Source organism: Diadema antillarum, unplaced genomic scaffold, assembly GCF_040938485.1.
Source record: "Diadema antillarum isolate AM-2024a unplaced genomic scaffold, OU_Dant_1.0 seq00000203_RagTag, whole genome shotgun sequence".
In the NCBI taxonomy this organism is placed as follows: Eukaryota; Metazoa; Echinodermata; class Echinoidea; order Diadematoida; family Diadematidae; genus Diadema; species Diadema antillarum.
This window is the reverse complement of record NW_027271262.1, coordinates 2,415,859-2,443,077: the sequence shown is the minus strand read 5'-3', so window position 1 is coordinate 2,443,077 and position 27,219 is coordinate 2,415,859. Positions and strand designations below refer to the sequence as shown.

At 38.4% G+C, this 27,219-nt stretch overlaps 2 protein-coding genes across 2 annotated transcripts in view; both read right to left on the bottom strand.

The window, feature by feature from the left end:
• The window catches only part of LOC139728861 (zinc finger MIZ domain-containing protein 1-like), a gene marked incomplete at its 3' end in the record, with an annotated part of 313,304 nt that overhangs the window by 240,982 nt on the left and 45,103 nt on the right, over positions 1 to 27,219 (bottom strand). The window lies entirely within an intron of this gene.
• LOC139728860 (tigger transposable element-derived protein 4-like) lies at positions 23,736 to 25,211 on the bottom strand. Its single transcript, XM_071639800.1, has one exon. The coding sequence runs from the start codon at positions 25,179 to 25,181 to the stop codon at positions 23,736 to 23,738; it is 1,446 nt and encodes a 481-aa protein (XP_071495901.1). The 5' UTR covers positions 25,182 to 25,211.

The following is a 27,219-nucleotide window of genomic DNA, read 5'->3' as shown; positions in this document are numbered from 1 at the left end:
AACTCATCCTGGATGCAGAGCTCAACGAGAATAGAAAAGGCAGCAACAACACTCACTTGCCTCTCCACACAGGTGTCGAAGAAATCTAAACCTTCTTTAAAGACAGAGATGGCAGTGTACAATACCTGCATCCTCAGCACATTACTCTGTGGGAATAACACATGGCAGATTTAAACCAAGCAAGAGAAAAGACTGAAAATCTTCTATTTGATGTGTATCTGCCACATCATACTTGTCCTCTCATGGAGGGGCAAGTACCAAACATCAGTTACATCACATGCTTGCCTTCTAAGTACATTAATCCTCCACAGGCAATACAAGGCTTTGCTTGATAGGCTATGTGCATCATTTGGAGGATGGTCAAATCCTCATGGACATCTTCTATGGACAACTGGCAACTGACTAGAGAGAAACTAGCCACTCTTCAGCTGTGCTACAGAGATGTGGTCAAGGGGGACTTGAAGGCTCTGGCCATCAACACAGAGCAGTGGAATGAACTTGTCACTGGCCTCTCACACTGGAGGCGTACCCTGACTGTGCGGCTAAAGACAGGAGAAGACCAACTGAAGAGTGCAGTACAAGAGAAGCGGACCTAAAGAAAAGGTCCCTGCTACTCATACATAACACAGAGATAATCCACATACTGTAAAAGTGGATACTTTCGCGCGAGGCTGGGTGAGAAGAGTTTCGCGTGTTTTTAATTCTGCGGAATCAAGACATCACGCACAGGAACATATGGCAAGCAAAAATATTTGTGTGCTTTTATTTTCGCGCTAGTTTCTGATTGCGCGAAATGCGCTAAAATTTCAACACCGCGAAAACTTCCACTTTTACAGTATGCCACTTGTGAAACTTGTATGACATAACCTATTAAGCCACAGACAGCACTGATATGGTAGGACAATGAGAAAGGGTTCATGTTTATGGCCTCCACAAACCAATGGATGCTTAAACTATGATTTGGCCATACCAGCAAATATCACAGAAACATAGCAGCTGTAAAACACACAATTATTTTTCAAATTGTAAAAACAAAATGAAACAAATGATTAAGAATAGTGACCTTTATATGAACAAATACTCAAAATGAATGTGCACATAATTAGAATGCATTTCTCACACATTTTGTTTTGAGAGTTGTAATCAAGAGTTGGTTTCTAACTTAATGTGCAGTACATAGTCCATCTGTGATATGCGACTAATCACTAGAGGCTGACAAAATGACTAAGTCACTGATTATCCATTACTGTGAAGCAATATATTTTTGCACGCATTTCAATTTTGACTCTCACAAAATTAGTGAAATTAAAATGCATGCGAACATTCCTTGTTTTACAGTACATGACCTTGGATTTTTTAACAGACCAGGCTTTAAGCTTTCTAATTCTTTACATTTTATCCATACACTTTGTTCCCACTCCATCCCATCTCAGATGATTGATCACAGAAATAGTACAAAAGTTGGCCTTCAAATGAAGAGCTTTGATGCAAGTGGCTCCGAAATTTAGGCATCAGCGTGTAGTGAGAATCACTGAAATGTAGGGTCTGTGAGACGTTAGGCAATTTGTGTTTGTGCAGACAATACTGGGTAAGCACTATTTGGGCACCCGTCCCGCTTCATCATGAATATTCATCATCTACATGTATCCGTAACACCATAGAAATACATGATTTTTACATTTCCCAGCAGCGTTTTTACATTTCCTGGCAAAACTGAACATTTTTCCCATCTCCCGGCGAGACGTTTTAGGGCAATTCCGCGGTTAGTAACGTTACATTTTAAGGGCATTCTCATGATTTAGATTAGACTCATTTCTCTATCTGTGGATGTGAAGTCTCATTAATGTCACCAGAGATCATTCTAGTGTAGACCTAGAACAGAGCAAAGAATGAAATCATTTCATGAATTATTTTAGAAGAAAGGTCTGCTTTTAATGCCGCTTAGTAACGTTACAAAAAAAGGACATAAAAAATTGATGAGCATCTTTGAACAAAAAGTTTGCTAAAACTGGCATAGCTTGAAATATATCAACACTTATTTTTCATTTCTAGCTTTAAGGGCAATGTCTACCCCAAATATTCTTTCTCATTATAGCTTTGTTTGAAAATTAAGTACAAAAATCATGGTTAGTAACGTTACGGTTAGTAACATTACGGTTTGTCCAGTGATAACAGAATTGTGTGTTAACTCAAATCATTACATGTTTCCCCATGAGAATGCAAAGTTAAAGCTAAGAAACATCAGATAAGACATGAAACTCTTATTTCAATCATCAAACTCGTGCAGTATAATACATGTAACATTGTACTTGTACATGTTAAAAAAGACTAGAAAAAAAGTTTGCATAAATTGCAAACTAAAAAAAAGTACCACTTTTAAAGGCTAGGTCAAGTGATATCCACAGTTTCAGAACTTTGCCAATCACTGTTTATCATGACTCACAGTAATTCACAAAAGCAGCCTGTTTTATTGAGCAAAACAGTTAATGTGTTCCTTATCAAGAGTACCTTTAATAAAGGGGAAAGAAATCAAAGAGCAAAAACTAATGTACCGGTATGTAGTGTGTACAGTGTATGGCCAATTGTGGTGTGCGTAGTCATTGCACAATAGGAATCCAGCATAATGCAATGTTTTATATTATTGTGAAAGTCATATGACATTAACTCAAATAATACAGTGTATTAGTTGAATTCATGTTTATTCAAGTCTAGAGACATGTATTTTTTTTTCTTTTAGACCAGTTTGAATGTCTAATCTCTGCACTGTTCTGAAAACAAAAGTCTGTTCGCTGTACCTGAAGCGTAATTAACCCCGACAAACCATTGTATGATAATTTCAAATTGGGGCAGAAAATTTGAAGCGATGGCCTCAATTGTTTTTAACACTACTTTCCACACAAAATGCTCTGCTAGCCCACAGATTCCATCAATTGCCCCTTCCCATTGGAAGTGGTTTTAAAAAAAAATTCGCTCAATGTGCACCTTGTGAGCCTTCTGTAGTGATGCAAATGCTGTAGACCCCCCCCCCCAACATTTCCTGCCACGATTCCGCAACGTGCAAAGATTTTGCTGCATCGTCTCATGACTTTTTTCATTGAAGTCTCCCGCATATTTTGAGACCAAATTTGCGACGTCCGGGTACACCGTTCTGCAATTATGTAATGTTTGGCATAAATGCATGTCGACCTGAAAACAGCTCAAATTCATGATATCGTGTGCAAATCCAATGCAAATTGTGTTTTTTTGTTAATTTGATATTAATTAGATTGTTTCAACCTTTGACCAGTGATATTAATCAATTGTAATGTAGATAAGCTTGAAAAAGTGCCTGCAACAAATTTTGGCAAAAAAACTCAATAGAAAACAAAAGGTAAAAAAACATTAAAATACATAAGAAATTAACAAAACAATAAAAAACAAAAGAAACTGATTTTGATTTTGCTATTTTTTTGCAAGAAAATTGTTTGATGTGTCTTGAGGAACTCTTACACAAAAATTTAGCAATCCTTCAGTCTGTTTTATGGAGTTATAGGTGAAAATATGATTTCATACGTAAATTTGCATAATTAATTTCCTAAAAAAAAGAAGCAAATATCTTTTTACTGTATGACCACATAATCTCGTAGTTGACATCTGGCTCTATCATCAGGCAAAATTTTGCCAGACCAGGACCTGTCCATTGGAGTCTTATTCACTTATTTCATGGTTAGTAACGTTACAATACACACAGGCTGTGGTTAGTAACGTTACGTGGTTAGTAACGTTACACATTTTGACTGCTATTATTTCTTACTTCTATAATGATTAGTAATACTTATTTTTATATTTCAGTTAGTCATTGGACACAGCAGGAAAAATTGAAATATTGTCATTCATAGACACTTTACACTCTCTGGAGGTAAATAATTTCACTTTTTGGTTAGTAACGTTACATGACTGTCCAATGGTTGGGGAAATGCACACATGTTTGCATTTCGAAGACATGTAAGTTGATTTTACTTAATCTAATCATGAAAGCACTGCATTGCCTCTATGAATTCAATATTTGTGGCTAGAAAATGGCATTTACCTTGACTAGCTATCTTCTTTGCTATTATGGAGATTTTGCTGATGAAATTCAATCTGAAAGATTACTTGTTCAAAATTGGTGAATTCAATACCTAAAACTATCAAGATACCCTGAAAAATAGTTTTTCCTGAATTATCAATGTGTTCTTTCTGAAGTCAAACACAAAAATCAAGGAAAAAAACAAATTGAAATTTTATGGTCATGTCCCTCTAACTGTGGAATTGCCCTTTAACATTCCCCGTTGATGCAATTTTTTGAGATTTTTATATTTCGCGGCGATACGTTGTTACATTCTATGGCACGTATCCAGCGTTCTGCCATTTACTAGTACAGTATATTACTGCCTGATGAATATTCATGATGAAGCGGGATGGGTGCCCAAATAGTGCTTACCACAATACTCGTAAGGTGGGTAAGAGTGATGTGAAAAGTGACCCGACAACTCTGAGAACTGAAGGGTAGTGTGGCAAGGGTGATGAAAAGGGACAGGAGACTAAATGATCACAAAAAGGAGTAAGGGAGCAAGTGGAAAGTGGCAAGTGAGAAAAAAAAATCAGAATAAAGGATGGGAAGGGTATGTTCAAAAAGGAGTGGCTGCATGCGAGAAAGTAGGTTAGTACCAAGACATACAGTAACCTAGCCATAGAGACAAGGGGGGGGGGGGGAGGTGAAGTGACTTTAAAAGGAGATGGGAGACATTGTAATGCATAAAGTGACCCCCTTGGTATAGATAAGAAATGTAAAATGAAAAATGACACATTACTGGTATCACGGTTTACCCGTTGACGATGAGTCCTAAGTATACTCAGGTAAGTGTCTACGGAATATGTGTGTTGTAGCAAAACCAGCCCATAGATAACTACGGGGCAGACAGTTCAACAGGTGTCGTGAACAGGTATATCCATATCTTCCTTAGACTGGGGCAGTGCTCCAAGTTGGCACTGTTCACGACACCTGTTGAACTGGCTGCCCTGTTGTTATCTCTGTTTGTCTATCAACCTTTTCATATCTATCTATCCACCTGCCTACCAATTGATCTTTTCATCTATGCATTGATCTATCCTTTTTGTTAACTTGTAACATGCAGGATTTTATTCATGATAAGAGGAATTTATCATTGTATGTTGTATGCTCTGCCTTCATGAGGCCTACACTTATTACACAGACCATTAGGTCCAAGAATATCACCAGACATTGATACACAGCCATGTAATGGATTGCCATGAGTTTATTTTGTTGTATGATATGTGTGTGTGGGTGTGGGTGTGTGTGTGTTTGTGTGCTTTGTAATAGTATCTTTGCATGCTTCATATATAATTTCCTAAAAGAACTTTAATGTCCAGGTACAGTGCTAGCAATTCAAGTTTTAGAGATTAATTTTTCAATCAATTCAGACTGATTAATAATAATTGTAATATATCCCTCATATACACCCATTATAATAATTTAGGTGATTTGGGAACATTCACCAATTGGTAAATTATATCGACTTCAACAAAATATCAAATATGGCAAACAAAGGGATACTGATCCTGTTCCCTGAGAGTTGAAGACAGATGGATTTGGAGCTGAAAGATGAGCATATAATTATTTTTTGTTCACAAAATATGATACTGCAAGTCCTTATGACCAAAATATCTTTGTTTTGTTTTTATATGAAACCTTATTTCCATGAATATGTTCTTAGAAATGATGTTTAAAAAAGGGAAACCATGCAGTATTTATATGAGGTTTCCTCAAAATGGATCAACATGCACTTTAATACAATATCAGATGTCTATGTGTACTGGCCTGAACTGTGGCAAGGTTAAAGGGATCGTATAGTTTTGGTTGAGACCCAATTTCAGGTTTCTAAAATTTTTTGGTGAGATAATGAGAAACCTCTTATGAAATATGAAAGAGCATGTAATTCCATGAGGAATTCAACGTTTATTTGATAAAAATTTGTTTTGAAATGGCTGAGATATCCAACACACAGCGATTCGAATAAAGTGTGGGACCCACATTTTATTACGATCGCTTTGTTTTTCTTTGTTTTTGGATGTTTCAGTCATTCCAAACCCGATTTTCATCAAATAAACTTTGAATTCCTCTTAAAATGGTATGCTCTGTACTATTTCATAAGTGTTTTCTTGGTATCTCGCAAAAACTTAAAGCCCAATTCTCATCTCCACTAATACTGTACCATCCCTTTAAACTTTTTTCCTTTCTCTCTCCTGCTTCAAACACCTTATTAATTGCATCAGACATTTACTCCCTGGTAAACACAGACTTCTTTTCCACTTATCCACCATTTTCTGCTTTTGACATAAATTGACACAGACAAGCACTTTCCTACTGGAGGAAAAAGGGGGAAAAATAAATTGTAAACTACGCACCTTGGGTAACTGCATATCACATGCAATATTCAATAGAACATGTACAATGTATGATAATTTTGTTCGTTCTTTTTCTCTCTTTTAGAAGATAACAAAGAATAAATATCTGAAATAAATCATTTTAAGAATATGCTGCAAGTAGAATTCTTCTTTCATGCCATTTCTCCCCTCATTTGAGATACAAGAGGCTTTACAATCTCCACAGTCGTTGCGAAGGAGGCCCAGAGCACGCACCCACATCAAATGAAAACCAACATTTCTGCCCTTCTATTTGCCCAGGGATTCGATGCCCTTACCCAACTGTTTGTAGTGGAACTAAACCTAAAGTATGGAAGAAGAGATTCATTCAAACAAAACTTATAAATAAAGTGTGGGAGAAACCACTGGAACTGCTTCTTGGAAGGAGAATGAGGACACACTGTATGTGTGAAAAAAAAAAAAACAAGCTCGAAGAGGGAGAATGGCTTCTCGCCGTCAACGGTAGCTGGCACTGTTCACCACATATAACTTTTCATCTTTGCCTGTTGAGATAGAAGAAAAACACACGATGCATTGTCTCCCCCATGTACTGCCTAATACCTTAACCCGTTGAGGACAAGTCCCGAGTATACTCGGGCAAGTGTCTCTGGGAAATGCGTGTTGTAGCAAAATCAGTCCGTCCTCAACGGGTTAATCCCAATGACAATGGGCTATGCTATAACCTAAATAACACATGATAGATATCTAATCACCTAATATCGTCTATACTTTAAATTCACAGCACTTTGACTGAGGGGTTTAGAGTGGGTTTTTTTTTTAAATATATATACATAGCATATAGTACGAAAGCTTGTCTCACCTATAACCATTTCTTCAGAGTGGCGGATGATTATAGATACACAATGGTGCAGAAAGTTCACTGGAGGCAGACTTGCTTTAAAGTACTGCTGCAATTTGTTGAATGCAAAAAAAAAAAAACCAACAACAACATATGTCCCTCACTCTCTATGTCTCTTAACATATTACATACCATTACATAACATCTGTCTTTTTCTTGATAGTATTTCCCTGTCAATTTCTCTCATTACTTACTATCATCTACCCCTCCCTCTCTTACCCCCTCTCACGCCATCTCTCTCTCTCTCTAAAAAAAAAAAATCGAGTGAAAATATTCACTCTTAAAGGAGTGAATACAAAAAAGAGTGAATTTAGAGTGAAACTGGAGTGAATTTTGAGTGAAAATGTTCATTTTCACTCATTTTGGTGTGACCTCAAGGATCACTCGAAGATTTTGGAGTGATGCTGCTGCCTAATCTCCTCAAAAAAGCCAGTAATACACTTCTCTCCATCATCTCACTTGATATGCCCCTTGTTGCTTTGGACAACAAAGCAAAGTTATACAGCCCTTGTCCTGTAATGGCCACAACGCTTGCATTGGTATTAAAGAGATATCGGAGATATCGATTACATAATACACATTCCAGCAATATCAAACTCAACATTCCTCATCTTCAAAGACCTTAATGACAACAAAAGAAATTGTTTAAAGGGATGGCATAGTTTTGGTTAAGACCTAACTTCATGTTTCTAACATGTTTTGCTGAGATACAGAGAAACCTATTATGAAATATGAAAGAGCATGTAATTCCAAGAGGAATTCACCATTTATTTGATGAAAATTGGTTTTGAAATGGCCGAGATATCCAAAACAGTGCAAACCCAATAAAAGGTGGGACCCACCTTTTATTATGATCACTTTGCTTTACTTTGTTTTTAGATGTCTTAGTCATTCCAACATCGATTGTCATCAAATAAACTTTGAATTCCTCTTAGAATAGTATGCTCTGTACTATTTCATAAGTGGTTTCTCAATATCTTGCAAAAATTTAAAAGCCCAATCTTCATCTCCACCAATACTACACCATCCCTTTAAGATTAAAAAACCATGAGAAAATTTTGTTTAGTTTAGATATTAGATAATGTGATTGATAGTGAGTAGGGTCCATGCTATTTCTTAGCTCCTCCAAGTTCATAGGCCTCATGCAGAGTACAAGAAAACGTAGTTTTAAAACACAAGGATCTAAAAACCATCAGAACAAACCAACAGAACCTTATAATGACACATAATAACCACAGCAATACAGGATTCATTAAAAAAAAGACATCACAAATACATGGCAAGCTATCAATGCCATACTACCAGAAACATATCTTAGGAGAAAAATATATATATATTTAGAAATAAATGATATAAAATGAACATAAAGGTGTAAGAGAAATACATACAAATGAACATCACAATAGAATCATTTGAACCACTCTCTGTGTTACATGTACATGTAATATTTGTCATTTGGCAAGAATGATAGTTAGAAAAAAAAGAGTTAGAGCTTTGTACAAATTACATATCAACTAAATTTAGAATATGCGAAATCTTCCATTATCATGTTTTTATCAGGCAGAAATGAACAGACTGAGCATCTGTGTAAACAACAGAAAGGTTAAATCACCTGAGGTCAGGAAAGCAATCCCATATCTATATCTGCCCTTGCCTGTCTCCAAGTGTTACGCACAGCAAATTGCGTCAGAGGATAAATGACCATTATAACCTTCACAAGACTCTCACTAAATATATACGTGTATACATGCATACACTTAATAACTGTGGGGACTGAAAAGCCTCCTCTTGTAAACAGGTGTGTTTACACTGGTGAGATGGACAGGTGTGTTTACATTGGTGGTGACAAATCATTATTCCAGCACTCCTGAGCAGATGTTATTGAGCAGATGTATCTCACAGATTCAAGAGGGGGACATACTATATGACAATCAGAGAAGTTCAATTTACACCAAGTTAAGAGAATTTCCAAGAAATGTTATACACACTACAGTTTAAGGGGAAACCAAGCATCTGTTACACACATATTTCCATGTGTTTTCTTGAATGTTTCTCAATAAGAAAATGTGTTGTTCGTTTAATAACAGGCTGTGACAGCCCGGCAGGTATTTACAATTCCCACCCCAAAGAAAATACAAAGCAGTGACATCATCAAATGCAAATCAAAATGACACAAGCCACTGCCACACTGTCAAAAGATCTCATAGTTTTGCCAGTGAGAATGCAAACTTTTCGCGAAACTTCTTCCGACACTTTCTATGAAACTTTCCACTCAAACTAGGGATATTTCACAGACCCCTGCCAATCTCCTTGATCTTTGGGCAGTGTGAACACTAGCAGCTGAAAATTTGTAAAGTTTGTCACGTGACCAGTCCAAAATCTCTTTCGAATGATCTAACAAATAAAGAAATATAATGGAAGCATTTCCTTAGTCATCTTGGGGGGGGGGGGGGATTTCAGTAATTCCTTCACATACAAATGCTTATCTATATATAACCATGCAGAATGTGTCTGAGAAATAATTGCAATCTCACAATTAAATTTACTCTCTGTCATAACAGTGAAAATCATCAGAGGCTAAATATGGTTTGACTGAGATATTTTATTGCTACGTGTAGCCAGTCTCTTAAAGGGTTTGTATAGTTTTGGTTGAGACCTAATTTCAGGTTTTTAACATTTTTTGGTGAGATAATGGGAAACCTCTTATGAAGCATGAAAGAGCATGTAATTGTACGAAGAATTCAACATTTATTTGATGAAAATTGGTTTTGAAATGCCTGAGATATCCAAAAAAGAGTGATTCTAATAAGGTGTGGGACCCACACTTTATTACAATCACTTTGTTTTACTTTGTTTTTGGATGTTTCAGTCATTCCAAACCTGATATTTATCAAATAAACTTTGAGTTCCTCTTAAAATGGTATGCTCTGTACTATATCATAAGTGTTTTCTTGGTATCTCGCAAAAAGTTAAAAGCCAAATTCTCATCTCCACCAATACTGTACTATCCCTTTAAAATGATGTGCCTGCTTTGCTTTTTAAATAAAATACATCTGCTGAGAAATGAAAGCAAAACTCTACGAAGTACCTAAAACACCATCCAACATTGAAATGGATAAAAAAATGCTGTAAAGTGAATATTTTTGGACATGAGTATTTTTTTTTTTTGAGCTTTGCCAAGTAAGATGAATTTCACATGTTTTAATTCTACTGAATCAACACACTACATAGTCGTACAAACAGCACGCAAAAATATTTGCATGCTTTAATCTATCACGTTAGTTTCTGGTAGTGCAAAAAGTGGGAAAATTTCAACTTTTACAGTAGATGAAAGAATAAATAGAATATATAATATACACATAATCATATACACCCGAGTCTGTACATATCAGTAAATTGTACTTCAGACATAGATGTAACAATTGATGGTACAACTATGCATTGACAAACAAATCCACACAGCTGAATACAATGTCTTGTGGTTTTTGCACATTCCATAATAATTTCTTGTTCTCCCGCAGCCCCGAAATTGTCTCAAAATAATCAAAATTTGTGAAGGCAAAATACAGCAGCGAGTCTATTTTCCTATTTCCACTCTTTTTCAATATCTCAACAGTTTCTCTGAACCATAGCTAAAACAGAAATGAAATACTAGTACAGTCTATTATCACTGATGCACTTATATTAAAAAAAAAAACAGGAAAAGATAGACAAATCCAAAGAGCAAAAGGATGTCTGAAATTTACAGCAGCAGCAGTAGCAGCAGCAACACAGCAGGAAACTTTCATCAGAAAAATGCCCGGCATCATCTTCCACATCTCCAACGGAACCAAAGATGGATCTTTGTCCCTTGCACCGATGCCCAGGATGCCTTGGGTAGCTCCGGGGGAAATGGAGGTGACTTAACCCGCATGACATTTCAACGAAGGGAAAAAAAAGAGAGAAAAGCAAGAGTCTGGTGCATTGGGCTCTTCTTTTTTCTCTCTTTTTCTTTGAAAAAAAAAAATAGGATGTTGGATTACTTGTGATTGAATTCTACCTTCAGATAGAGAGCTATGTAGTCCGGACATGAAATCCTGTTAAACCATACACTTCTGTGGCTAAGAGAGATTCTGACTACAATTTCATCTTCATTATATGAATGATCATTCTATCACGGCCTACAGACAGACAAATCAAATGCAGTAATGGTGGCTGCTTGAATTATAGATACTGCTTTCTCTACACATTTGCAATCTAAAGAGCAAGCGTTTACCCACTAAATGTCATCTGTGTCAATTCAAAATTTCAATTTCAAATGAAATGGGAGGTGGAAGCAATGGTGGCCTCATTCGTCAACAATCGACTGCAAGAAAAATTCCACACTGTACACAAGCAATCAAAGGGGAAAGAGTTAACTATGTACCAGGTAAACATGCATCTCTATGGTATCGATACTTCACTACCGTTCCAGTAATGGCTATATGAAAAGAAAAGGTGTCATTGTTTTACATGTCTGCTTGATGATATAAGACTGTGGTTTAGAATACTTCTATTCCTAATTGTGCCATACCAATATATCTGTTGGGATGCTCATACTATGGGTTAATGCATGGTACAATCCACATATGACAGCATAAAACTTGATTATCTAATGATACCCAATATCAAATAAACAATGAAACTGCAATTTATTAGCTACTCCAATAGATGTGATTTGTTCTTTTCAAATAAGAATAATGTTTGTTCAAGGAATTTGAGCACACATACTGAGCAACAGCTAATCAGACTTAAGGTACTTCTAAATCTGAACTTGGATAAAAAACAAGTTTTAACCTGTTGAAGACGAGCTCCAAGTATACTCGGGCAAGTGTCTATGGGAAATGCATGTTGTAGCAAAATCAAACCATCCTCAATGGGTTAAAACCACTTGATTTCTTATTGTTAATTGAAGGCATTATTCTTCTCTTTTTTTTAATCTCACAGATAAAAACATTCAAAGCAGGATATTTTTTTTTCTTATCAACAACATTCTGCACTCTCTGTCTTGCTAGCCGAAGATCTAATTGATGAGCGCTCCCTGCTATAACTGTGCTATCTACAGATGATGTGAATACAGGGGCTATTTGTATGCTACCCAGTGAAAGGCATATACTTGTACTGCACTGCCCTCGCTTGGTTGATAACATAATTCTACATTTCTTTAACTCTCAGTAGTGGCCATTTCTGCAGCATCACTTACAAGCCCATATCAAACAAAGAGCACTACTGAAACTAAGCGATGTAGAACTAAATCTGCACATATGTGACCCGCTACAACAAAATGATCCTAAAGTCGGGCGAGGTCGATTATTTGAAAATTGCATGATATAATCCCCTAATCTTTCTGCTTTAAATTGATATAACACATTTTATCAAAATAATCGGCTGCGGAGATATCGATGTTTAAAAGAGAGCATGTCGAGACGTCTGGAAAAGCACTGTTTCGAGAAAACGCCCTAAAAGTCTTCCTTTCGACGCAATCACGATCAAGGGACACGCAAGTCAGTTTTCACCTCTGGACAATAGAAGGTAAGCCCTAGCAACCCCCGAAGAGTTCATTCAAGCGCATCAGCGTCGGCGGTCTCCTCACCAACCAATCAGTGACCAGGATGTGAGAAGCGGCTGAGCATAGCGCACCCCGCCCGCACGTGCACCAGTCGACTGGGCAGTGTGCGAGCTTCACATTTCAGTTAGCAGCAAGCAGCAAACTGACCAATGAGATCACTCTGGTCGTTGTTAGGGGCGGAACCTATCTGTGGCGCTCAATCCAAATTTTCAAACCAGTTTCTGCTTCGTTGAAACGCCAAAAAACATGGCTCAGAAAAACGTTATTTTTTAATCTTTCCTTTGATCATTTTGCTTCAAAATTTCGACAGATGATAGAAGACATGTTAGACTTCAATAATATATCAAAATCAGAAAATCGTAAGTTTTGACCAATTTTGATGCTCTGACTTCAAACTCGATTTTCACGGCTTCGACAGTGCGCGACTTTAGGACCTTTTTGTTGTAGCGGGTCACATATAGTTGTCGACTTCACACAGCTTCAACATCTTTGTGCATCATGTGCATAGTAAATGCCCAAATTGCATGCCCCAATTCTGCCACGAACTGCTTTCTTTCTTCTTCTTCTTCTTCTTCTTCTTCTTTTTTTTTTTTTTGGGGGGGGGGGAGGGTATTTTTTTAAGATGTAAATGTTCTCATACAGGATATCCCCAAGAATGTTCTGCCAATAAGAGACCACGACAAATGGTCTGCTATAATGCGATCATAATCCATAGGATTGACGATACTCGCAAGTCATCACTCTCATGATTTTCCTATGATGTTGCTTTTCTTTTTATGGTGTGGTCTTTATAGAACGGTTTCAATGGGTAGCAAATTTGACAAAGACATCACAGATCTAAATATACATGTAATAGTACAAGTACAAGAGCATACTGTGTACACATATAAATGAATATTCACACAAAGTCTATCCAACAATCACTTTTACCTCATATACCATTTTGTTCAGACATCTTTGTATTCAAAGTATTCCGAGTGTACGTTGAATTTTAAACTTTGCTCACCATGGACGTTGCTATAAACCCTTACAGTGCCCAGGCACTCAGCTCAATTACATGTAGCAAAGCCTTCTTCTTTTCATTTTAAAGCATTCAGTAATCAATTCTGACTTGACCTATTTGTAAACTTAGAAAGCCCACTTGGGTGTAGCAATAGTGCCTCAGAGCAACAAGAAGGCTGTGGTGGCACAAAAGGAATTAGAGGGATTAGGTAATCTCTGTTCACTGACTGTTAGTTTCCACATTTCTGTTAAAATTGGCAATGAAAAAAAAGCACCCCTGCATTCCTGCCAATCAGAACAAAAGCACAGTAAAGGTTAACAGATATTAACATACCAACTTTGTGCTTGTCATTGCTTACAACCAAGTGTCAGACTAAACATTATCTTCCTTTAATTTCATTAACTTACCTTTCTTTTCCTTCCCCTTTGTCAAAACCTAGTTATTAATGTATTTTTCCTCACTTCTCTTTCTCTTATATCTTGCAATTATTTTCTTTACATTACTTCTTTGCTGACATAAGGCTGTGACTCTACACGTTTGTAACATTCCTGGTCATCATAGAGGCATAGATAGTGATTTGTAATGCAACTTCAAAATATCTTCCTTTGTAAATTTATCAACTGCAAAATAAACATTGTTCATGACTTGAAAAAAAATCTGAAAGGTCAAAGTTTGTTACATTGCTGCCTCTTGTACAATCTCATTCACATTAGTCTCTAGCACTCATTTCAAATAGCTCTGAGCAGAAAACCATGAACATTTAAAAAAAAAATACATACATGTATGTATATATGTATAATTTATGTGTGAATGCATGGTATATGTCAAATGTGTTTTCTTCCAGAAAACTTGTTTGTGAAATCTCACAAAACTAATTCCTAGGAACAAGACTGACGCAAGTGAAGTCTCCTGAGTCGCAAACTGGAACACTGCACCTAACCTTGTTTTAATGATAAATTGTCTTTGTGATGCAAACATTCGTCTTTGTGATGCAACATTTCCTGTTGATGGAGATTCAGTCGCCTTCAGAGGGAAATTGAAGAAAGTGATGGGAAAACAATGGGAAAAAAAAGATTGTACAGTCTTTTTTGCCCATCTTTAAAGAAAACTGAGTAGGTAACAATGTCCTTAAACAGATGTCGTGGAAAGCTAGGTCACTCTCGAGACTAAAATGATCTCACACTCATAAAGGTCAACAATCTCCATTGCAGTGTTCAAAATTAGACTACATTCAATAAGTGGGAATAAACAGCATCAGACAAAACATTACACACAAAAAAATCAACAACAACAGCACAGCAAAAAGCATAACCTGGACACAGGTTTCTGACAGGATATTAATAATGATGTATTTACAGAGGTTTTATGGCATTGGTGCCATAAACAGCATCAGCACACCAATTACGAATATTACATATGTGGGATGCAAAAATAAAAATTTGATATAAAATTGTATCCATGATGGCCCTCATCTCCTATGACAATAAACCTGATGTGACATGGATAGTTTCTAATGTACCATACTCTTTCACCACGGCACATGGAAATATGTTTCCAAGGCCACGACCAAAACAACACAATCTCGTAGCCGAGAAAAGGCATGCTCTTTGTTGTGGTGGCTCTTGTCTGCCTCCGACGAAAACGACAGAATTGTGCCAGGGTTAATTGTGCCTTTCACGGCGAGGCTTCTGAAATTGGCAATCTCATTAGCAACAGAGAGGGGCCTGTCGCTTTGAATTCACAAAAGCTTGTCAGACTCCAATTCATCATGATCTGTTGAATGAACAGCTATGATCTAAATTACATGACACACTTGCAGGATTTTGCATGGTCTGAATGAAGTATGGGATATGGGGGGGGGGGGGGACGTAAAATATTGGGAGTACTGACTGAACCCTGCTCAGGTACTTGTACGCTTGGGCTCACCAAAATCACCTGAATAAATGTCTTTTATTATAAGATTTTCATTTAGTCATATCATTCTTGACCTCATACAAAAACAATTATCATCTAAAGGACCTCCTTTTGTTGTTTACTGTTTCCACAATCTGTCCACATTCTCTTTGCAACTCTCAGCATACATGTGTTATATTACCTACCTAGATAATCCTGCAAAATCTTACAAAGTAGGTCAAGAAGCATTTAAATATTTTCTTCAACTTTATAATACTACAGATATTGGTCTAAATACTGGCCTTTTGCATCATCATTTCCAGAGTCTGTAAGGGAAATTCTCCTCTTGCCCTAAATTACAAATGATCCATCTGAATTGATACGCACTGGACCATGCTCAAGTTTGGCCATACACATAATGACACAACATTGTATTCTCTGTAACTGTGCAAAATTTGCTCTATAAAACAGCATTATATAATACAGAGCAATATAGTGCCAAAGCCCCTTTCTGGCATGCCTTCCCATGATCTTAAAAACTTGTGACTTCATCTTAGATGGTGGTTAACATCACATCAGTGGTGAATCAGAGCTTCAATAGTTCACATTAATTTCTTACACAGATCCACTAAGCATAATTTTGCACAAAAAAAAAAAAAACAAAACAAAACATGCAACCTAAAGCAGGATCTATCTTATTGTGAACATCACTAACAATCTAAAGAAATTGAATTCAAAATACAAAAAAAAAAAATGCAAAAATAGTTCCTGGCTACCAAAAAAAAAAAAAAATGTTTCTGCTTGCACAATGTTACCTCACCTGTATGCACTCCCCTAGTAATATGCTTTTGTATTTCTTGCAAATGAATCAAATAAGTACTGTCTACCACTAAAAACGGCTTATTTTGCACAGTCAGCCATGCGTCTGCGGTAATCACACCGTACCTGTTTGCGGTGAAATGTGATAGTGCAGGTGCGTTGTGGCCAGCACTGCTTCACCATACAATCATGTATATTTAAGTACACATATCATCTTGTTGCAGAGAATAGACATTATTGTGGAGAGAGTATGAACTCCATAATCAATCACAGCTGATTACATGATAGCTACAATTGCCCAACAGTTTTAACTTGAAGACCAAGTTATGAATCAAGTAGATTTCGAGCACTAAATCTTTTTTTTTTTCAATCCTTATCCCTTCTCATAGAAAGCTTTAACAAAACATAATAGCTTACAAGATGTTGCTTTGTGATACTGATAGAATGATAAAACCATATTTCAATATCGGGCTCTGTTCTGTTCATTTTTAAGTGACCATGTGAGTCCATTAGATTTTGATGGTTTTAGTTTAAACTACACTGCATGCCTCAGAAGCGAATGTTTATGCCTGTTGAACATATGAAAAGTTACATTTGATTGTTACTGATATTGTAAATAAACAGGTTGCCAATGGTAATATAAGATCTGATCTATGGATATATCACTTTACAATGAGCTAAATTCTCTTTGAACTCACAATTTTCTTGTTTTTCCTTTTTTAAACAAATGATAGCCAATACTCAGCTGATTGATAACATTTAAAAGTGGGTATACCTTCACCAACTTACAATGTATTGGAGAACAATACTTGTTGGCTAAATTGAGTATTTGTGTGTAAGGCATTCTCCTTTTGGATTTAACTAATGAAACTCTTGACAATTCTCTGCATGACTTACACTTGTAATACTAATACATATTCTTCAGCAAACTTCAGATCTAAGAAATCCACCTGAAACAAGGCAACAGAAAGCATTTTTAACCTATTGAAGACTAGTCCAGAGGATACTTGGGCAGGTGTCTATGGGAAATGCGTGTTACAGCAAAATCAGCTCGTCCTCAACAGGTTAAAGGCAAAATATTGCTGGCAGGTGAGCCTGCAAAATTTGAAATGTTACTTTCTTGAAATGCTATGAATAAAGATTTTAACAACAACAGAAAAGTGGAATATGGCTTGGCTTGTCATTTTTTGTGCAATCATGCACAAAACTGACACAAGAGGGCAGTGACATCAATAGACCAGTTCGTAATTCCACTTTGCGCATGAGCAGAAAAGGGTCCTTTGTACAAACAGGCATTTTGGTTTGTTCATTCACTGAGATAAACATCTGTTATGGGATGACTATTTATGTGATCCTTATCTAAATGGTGCTTGCCAGCACATCCACCTGACACCTGAAATTTGAACTGAACTGAACTGAACTGAGCTGACAGTAAAGGGCTTTTTACACTTGTAAATTTTTGCTTAGCCCCGGACCAACGGTGGGGCTAAGGGGGGGGGGGGGGGGGGCTTAGCCCCACCGTTGGTACGGGACTATCCTTAGCCAACTTTCTGTTTACACTCATTTTTGCCAAAGTGGGCTAGCCCCACCGATAGTACGGTACTATCTGGCCCTGCAAAATAGCAGGGGTTAGCACCGCAATTGCGGTGCCAAGCAAGTGAGTGTAAACAGAACGAAAAAATAATCCTGGGCTAAGCGACGGAGACGAAGTCCGACCCTCACTGACCAATCAGAAACGAGGTAATCAAGTGCTACCGGTGCGTGCGTGTACGTGTACAGTACACAGCGTAATTATGAATATTCATGTGGTTTGGAAAGTCCGGGGCTAAGAAATACGAGTGTAAAAAGGTCAGTTTTCTCCTTAGCCCCGGACAAGAGATAGTACGGGACTAATTGGCGAGTGTAAAAAGCTGAAAAAATTCGTACGGGACTAACGATAGTCCTGGGTCAGAGAAAGTCCTGGGTTAAGAAACACAAGTGTAAAAAGCCCTTAAGCCTGGTATTTGGCGTTATCAAAAGAAAAAGGTTGTATTGCATTCAATACAAAACAATGAAATGCTAAAATGTCAACTGATGGACTATTCTGGTCACCTGGTCTACACCCAAGTTTACTCTTTCTTTGAACATGAATTCCATAATTGTAACATCGGGCAAGCTTATGCATTATGCCGCTTTGAAAACGAATGAAGTGCCTCACCAACTGAGAAAAAAGAAAGGTCATCTACCAATGTGTACATGAGCAAATTACGAGCTGGCTTATTCACACTTGCTGTATATTCACAGGCAGCTGAATAACTCTCCAGGTTACTGGAACTTGACATACAGCAACATTACACAGCACAGTAAGTTGATCTGTTACATGGAACATCTAGCAGAATTTGTTGCTGGTTTTTTTTTCCTCTATGGACTTAGAACATATATATTTTAAAAGTAAAAGTGAGCATGGGTATCATTTTGAAGTGCTCGTTTCTCTTTTTTTCTCACACACTCCAACTAATGATGTGCTTTGGCACACTAGAGCTGGGAAGCATCAAGGCCTAAAGGCCAAGATTTAGTCCCACTGCATACTTTGACAGAGAAGATTGTCAAGCAAAAAGAAAGTTAATGACAATTCCATTTTGCCTACAGGAGAAGACAATTACCAGTACACAAGCAAAAACAAATAGGTCTTCATGTAACTTTACATCCACGAGAATATCTTACCTACATCCCCCCTCCCGTAAAAGGGCTAGTTTGAAATGATAGTTGAATAATAAAAGCAGTATGTGAGTTGAGTGATGACAAACTCAAACTGAATTTGGAGAAATTGCAATTCGAGTGTTCGTACATAATGTACATTGCATAGGACACTTTATTTTAAATATTTATAAGCAATCTTTTACATGGAATGTTGTACATAGATCTGCCAAAATACAGTCAACTTCGCATACCTCAAATTAATTGGGACTGACGAAAATGGTTCGACATACGCGAACTTCGAGGTCCGCGTATGTCGAATTTTCTTTGACTTATCCAACTTTTATTGATGTTCAACATGGTATCTGTTATATAGTGCCTACCAATTGTTTGCATGCTCGTCAATTGGAATTGAATGGAAATCGATGTTCTTCTTTCAGGACTATTTTCTGGTGGACAATTGAATCACCTATCACCATAAAAACAAAAAGAAAATACTGGTACGTAATCGAGTGCAAGAGTTGCAGGACATGCATGCTGAATGTACATTTGTATCTGCATGTGAATGTGGTGTGTCTACAGAATACTGTATATGCATTTGCTTAATAGTAGCGTACCGCTCAACAGTCTCTGACCACACAGCGGATGCACGCGGCATGATCTATTGCTTCATTAAAAAAATGCCGATGTATCAAGTGTTAGGGTGTTGTCAATACTTTAACTTTACTAGTAAGTCTTCAAATTGAATAAATATTTCGATTTTAAATTGATATCTATCCACGATACTACCTTTACATGATCCTGAATGCTACAACACGCAGCCCGATTACGCTGTGTGTATTGGGCTGCTGGTCGTAGTTACCGGCGCGGCGCGGCGGCGGTACCAAGCTGGCGCTGGCGTTTCTTCCTCGGTTCAAGTTACATGTATACTGTCGTATTATATCACCATCAGACACACTTTTCAACAGTCTCGGACAACAAAAGAGGCCATAATTCTGACACTGACAGACTGATTTCAGATTGTTCACACTCAGAAGTCGAAAAAACGATCGCGGATTGTGATAGCACTTGGCAGCAGCAGACGTAAATGTATGCCTGCACAGCCCGACAACAGCTAATGCATTGTAAGTGATGGGGTGGACACTAATAAGTACGGCAGTATTATAATACATACATATTTCAATTTAAACGAAAATGTTATAGCATTGCAACTATTTTACATTAATCTTTGAAGATTTTATATCTAGATATATAACGAAGATTATTTGAATAAAGGAATACAGCGTTTGGCAACAGCACTCCTAAATCGGTGTACGGTCTCCTGCAGTAGCGCCGACAAGGCACACATGCAGATACCGCCCGCAGTCAGCAGTGCAATGGGAGATCGATGCGTAGCTGGGCTTCGCTCGCGGTGCTCTCAGCTGAGGAAACTGCGCCCGATACGTCACGCGCAATGCATCCTGGGACAGATAGTACGAAGGGCAGCTCGCGACGGATTCGAACATGAAGAATTACCTTATTTTAAAAAAAAAATCATAGTAAATGTATCTGATGGTCTTTTCTCGTCGGGAAAAGGGTAATAGGTTCATGAAATATTGTTCTTTACTACTCGTACATGTCATGTGGAGAAACCCATCAAAACAAACTAGATTTACCAGCAGATAGTTACTGTAAAACGACGAATTTTCGCGTGCACTTTAATTTCGCGAATTTCGCGAGCGCCAAGATTCGCGAAATTAAAATGCACGCAAAAGTCCTTGTTTACACTATATACATTGAACGCCAGTGGCACTTCGCGAAAATTTCATGCCACGAAAAAGGCTGTCGGTTCCAATTCGCGAAAATTTCATGCCGTGAATATATCATGTTTTACAGTACACAAGAATCACATTCTTAGCTTCGCAAACTTTTAATATTACGCACAATACGATGGCTTAAAAGTATACATGTAGCCCACCAAGAACAGTGACTTCATTGATATTTATGTCCAGTGAAAACATGCACATCTAGAGCTACCGGGAGCGACGGCAATGTCGCACTGCTACGCACCTGTCTTCTGTGTGTCTACCAGTGCAGCAGCACTCACAGTGCCTAGCTAGCTATGTATGCTGTATTGACAAGATGAACACGTGGTTATATGGATGAGAATCTGGCGCAATAAACGTGTGTAGAGAACGGCAACGCACCGTGCACGTGGCGAACATCAGTGTACAGTGTATGCGTGATTGGGAGAATAATGGTCGCGTAGAGGGTGACTCACGGCTGACAGAACAACGCAAAACCAGTCTGGGCCCTGTTGCATAAAACCCATACCACTGGACTTACCGCTCCTTTCTAGCGGTAAGTCTTCAAATTAGCGGTAAATTTTATAATCCTTGATGCTGATTGGCTGTGACGCCTAATTTTGACGGTAGTTACCATTGAAATTCAATGGTAAGTTTTATGCAACGGGCCATAGATGCATTTTACAACATGTACAGCCGCAATCAGTAATAAGTGCAGCACACGAAGGATGGGCTACTTGGTTGCCACAAACCATAAGTGAGTAATATTGTAAGATCAGATTCGGGCTACGACTTCTGAGTACAGTGCTATTACTGTAATCATAAATATTTAACGAAGAGTGATTGTTCGCATAAAAAAAGAGAAACAATCTTGTACGATTGTGCTTGAAAAGGGGGAAAAATTTAAATTACCGAAAACTCAAGTAAGATACTGGTCAAAACAGGGGTAAAGTAAATGTTTACAGAACTTTAGTATTAACGTCTGACCTCATAAAGTCTGTTAATAGTTTTGAGGTCATCATTAATTAGAATCAGTACTCTGCCTATTCATATACCTTGAGATGTAGGAGAACCAATGACAAAATTAAGCGAAAATTAGCTTTTAAGTTCACAGGGTGAGGTTGAAATATTTTGTATCATAAATGTACATTTTTTTTGAAAAATAATCATTGATCACTCGAGAGGTAAGAACTGAAATCAATGAAACCCAAAGGTTGAGTTATACGGTCAAACAACTTTGGGTATATGTCTGCTTATATTCTTGATAGGTCTGTTTTCATGAGGTCACGACTTAAAGTGATCATACATGCAAAGCCATGTATTACTGTAAGTATGAGACAGCAGATTGTACAATGAAAACAAACTTCAAGTCCGACATTAAAGATTTATTTTTTCCCGTCGTATATAATGGATATGTCAGAACACTGAAAAGTGTAAAGTAATGGAAGGGAAGTCATAAAAAAGTTGTTTGATTTTAAGAACGGAAAAGGTTATGCATGATCAGTACCTAGATAACTTCAATAATAGGTATGAAACATTTAGAAGTTTGTTGCAACTATGTTTTGTGGCTTTATATTAAACAAGAGACCCACGGGTCTAGCGCTCACCTGGGTATCGCAAGTTCACCTTTCACGCAGTCACTAATCTAAATTATTCACAGCTCTACCAAAATTTGACCAGGCATTCTTATAGAATATGAAAATGTACAATAAGGGCCAAAATTTTTAAAGATTCCTTTATTTTGAGGGAATTGGGGGCCCCCTGGGGCCCTCTGGGTGGGGCATGGTGCCCATGTTCATAAATTGAGATCCTAACCCCCTAGGGATACTACCTGCCAAGTTTGATAAAAATCCATAATGAGGTTTTCAGGAAGAAGATGAAAATGCACAATTTAGGCCCCATTAGGACCCTTCCCCACCCCCCTCCCCTGGGTCCCAAGGGGGGCACCCCTGATTCCGCCATGAACAAACTTGAAACTACAGTCATCAATGTACTAGCTCATAGTATTAATTTAGCTCTATCACTTCTGGTTCTAGCAAAGAAGATATTTTTAAAGATTCCTTCATTTTGGAGGGTTTGGGCCCCCTAGGGCTCCCTGGGTTGGGCATGGTGCCCATTTTGTCAAATTAAGTTCCTAACCCCCTATGGATGCTACCTGCCAAGTTTGGTGAAAATTGGCCTTGGGGTTCTCCAAAAGAAGATGAAAATGTACAATTTAGGCCCCATTAGGACCCCTCCCCACCCCCCTCCCCTGGGTTCCAAGGGGGGGGGGGGGCACGCCTGATTCCACCATGAACAAACTTGAAACTTCAGTCATCAATGTACTAGCCTATAGTATTAACTTAGCTCTATCACTTCTGGTTCTAGAGAAGAAGATTTTTAAAGATTCCTTCATTTTGGTGGTTTGGGGCCCCCTAAGGCCCCCCTGGGTGGGGCATGGTGCCCATTTTAACAAATTGAGTTCCTAACCCCCTAGGGATGCTACCTGCCAAGTTTGGTGAAAATCGGTCCTGGGGTTTTTGAGAAGAAGATGAAAATGTAAAATGTTTACGCACGACGGACGCCGGACGAAGGGCGATCGCAACAGCTCACTTGAGCCTTTGGCTCAGGTGAGCTAAAAACATATATGAATCACTTTTGCCTCATTACTCATTTCCCCTGAACAGCAAAATAGTCAGTGATGGTGGTTTGCCTTTTCTGATGTTTATTATCACTCCTGAGATACAACTCATAATTCTCCACAAGCAATTGCAGCTCAGCTGGTGTTTGCTCAAAGATGTCAAACTGCCTGATCACGTTGAGAGCTTGACACACTTCACTGAACGAAGGTGGTTTGCGCACACAACCCTCCCCCTGTTGGCTACTGGTTTCACCATTACTGTTCTTCTTTGACTGTTCTTCTTCATTACGTCTTCTTTGACTCAGGACTGTGATTTCAACAATCTGGTCATCCGTTAAGAGCTCGACGCCCGTATCTGTTGCATCCACGTCTACGTATTTCTCCATGGCAGGTAGCGGAAAGAGGTCGGCCAACCTCTCCCAGATGCCGCAAAATTCTTGTGCATCTTCAACACCTCCATCTTCAACGCGATCTCCATCTTCCTCTACTTGGTCACACGGTAGAACGAATCCCACATTCCTGTATGCATTAGCTATAGTCTGTTGAGACACCCTGTTCCATGCTGTCTTCAAAGTGAAGATAGCGTCAAGAAGGTCCCATTTGAAGGGAATTCCCCCATCTGCCGCTGCAAGTCGTCTGAATGCCAGGATGTGCCGAGAGTGTTGTTTCAAATTTCTGATGACACCACCATCCATTGGCTGGGTCAAGCTGGTAGTATTTGGCGGCAGAAACACAAGTTCAATGTTGTCCAGCTTAATATGAGGATGGGCCGGACAGTTATCGACGACCATAGCAATCTTTCTCCCTTGCATCTTGCCGTCAAGTTTCCTCAGCCATGCCTCAAACAATGCCCCTGTCATCCAGGCCTTCTTGTTGCTTTCGTAGGCGACTGGCAGATATTTCACGTTCTTAAATGCGCGTGGTCGCTTGCTCTTCCCGACGACAAAAAGGGGGAGTTTGTTGCTGCCATCCATGTTAGCGCACACTAAAACAGTGACACATGTTTTCTGCTGTTTACCTCCATGGTAGGTAGTGCCCTGAAAACCGAAGGACTCCTCTGGTAACATTTGCCAAAATAAACCAGTTTCATCGGCGTTGTAGATATCCTTCGGGTCATAACGTCTCAGAATATCTGTCAGCTTTCCATTTTTCGAGCCTTGGACAAGCTCTTCATCCACCCCAGCAGCTTCTCCAGCCTTTTTGATGTGGCCTATTCCGTATCGTTTCTTGAAACGATCTATCCAGCTCGGTGAAGGAGCCGTCTTGTGGCCAAATTCTTTGGCATAGTATTTGGCTTTTTCAAGCAGCATCTCCCCATCTAGCCGGAGATCAGGCAGAGATTCCTTTTGCCGAAACCACAGGATCAAAGCCGCATCCACATTGTCAAATGCCATCTGCCTCATTCTCTTGATGCCCTTCCGAGCATCACATGGATTTTCAACTGCTTGCACAATTTTGTGGTGTTTTTTTATCATGTCCGACAGTGTGTTGGTCTTCACATTAAATTTTGCTGCAATATCTTTTTTCTTCCATGTTGGATTTTCGTCCATGAATGTGAGGATTGAGTATTTTTCCTCATATGATTTTGCGTTCAACTTTCGCTTTGTTGCCATGCTCGAAAGTGATAGACGTGTTGCTCTCTTCGGCCTACAAAAGGATAATGGCAGAGAAGTCCTATTGCCAAGAGAGTTTGTACCCAGGTTCCTTCACTTTTTGGAAATTGAAGTTATGCAATTCACATTCTCGCTATTCGCCCCAGCAGTCTGTCTAACTTCGTGAAAGGAAAAAGTTAGAAAAGCACTATGTAGGAGATTGATGTTTGGACAGTGGAGCGTGATTAATGCCAAAGATATAACTGTCAACACCTCAGCAGGTGCGCCACGACCGGAAGAAATCTATGCGCACAGCAGGACTATCAAGATCTCAAATCAGAACACAGCGGTTAAAGAAAAGGAGAAGCTGGGGCAGAGCATAGTGCTACCATAAGCACTCCATCGGCACAGGTGCTATGTGCATACCATGTACGTGTGTAGGTAGGTGTGAGGGATTTTTCTTGCCAGCCGTGTATTGCTTTGGGTGCACGATTATTCTGGTCTGGGAATATTTACAATCGAGTGTGAAAAGATTTGTGACATGTCTTCGTTGTCCACTGTGCTTAATCGTGGGGGTAATGCTGAGTGATGTTTGAATTTTGCTTCGGGCAACATGCTGGGAAAAACAATAAGTTAATCAAGATCAGGACATTAGATTTCCCTTAGATTTCCCTTCAAGGTAATCACATTTTTAGTAAGTTTTTTCGAGCTACGCGAGTTTTAACACTTAGAAACTCCAAAGGAAAAATCGGGCCTTTCATTTTGCCTCCGAAGTAAGTGATATTCTGCTTATCTGACGTCGAGGTAAGCGAGGTTGACTGTAGTCGCATTATGCCTGTTTGATTGTCTGAAAGGAAGGAAATACATCCTCTAGGAAAAACACATTTCAATTTAAAGGGATTGTACAGTATTGGTGGAGATGAGAATTGGGCTTTTAACTGTTTTGCGAGATACCAAGAAAACACTTATATACCGGTAGTACAGAGCATACCATTTTAAGAGGAATTCAAAGTTTATTTGATGAAAATCAGGTTTGGAATAACTGAAACATCCAAAAACAAAGTAAAACAAAGCGATCGTAATAAAGTGTGGGTCCCACACTTTATTAGAATCATTCTTTTTTGGATATCTCAGCCATTTCAAAACCAATTTTCATCAAATAAACGTTGAATTCCTCATAAAATTACATGCTCTTTCATATTTTATAACAGGTTTCTCATTATCTCACCAAAAAATGTTAGAAACCTGAAATTAGGTCTCAACCAAAACTGTACGATCCCTTTAATCTCATAAAACTGATATGATACATAATAGTCTCTGTCCTTAAAGACGAGTTGTGAAAAACACATTTCCCTTGATACTTGAGCCATAAGGAACGTATCTCTTTTCAGTAAAACAGCAAACACGACTGCTGTATACGCTATAATTTTCGCGTACATAAATTTTCGCGAATTGCCTCTGTCACACATTTTCGCGAGTGGTTAAATTCGCGATTGGGGGACCAGAGAAAATATGAAGTGGCAAAGAAAGTGTGAATTTTCAACTTACTAGTAAATAAGAATGATACTAGTTATACACTGCATGAAAAAAGACTTGCCAAACTCTGCGAACTAGTAAGTTAGAATTCAACATTTTTGAAGTGGTTAAGTCCATCGCGCTAGATTTCTGATGAGTGGTCCCATAAATTTCTGACGAGTGGTCCCCTTGCGATAATGGATTGGCTCTCTACAGTATTCGTAAGTAGACGTGGACGTGCGTACACAAGCTTAGCCAGTATGGTCTGTTCGGTAAGCCGTGACATGGTATACTAGTACTGAAATGTTCGTATCAAGGCAAGGGATTCATTTTGGAAGGTAATATTTTCGCGTGTTGTTAATTTCGCGAATAGCTCCCGACTCGCGAAATTCGCGAAAATAAAACC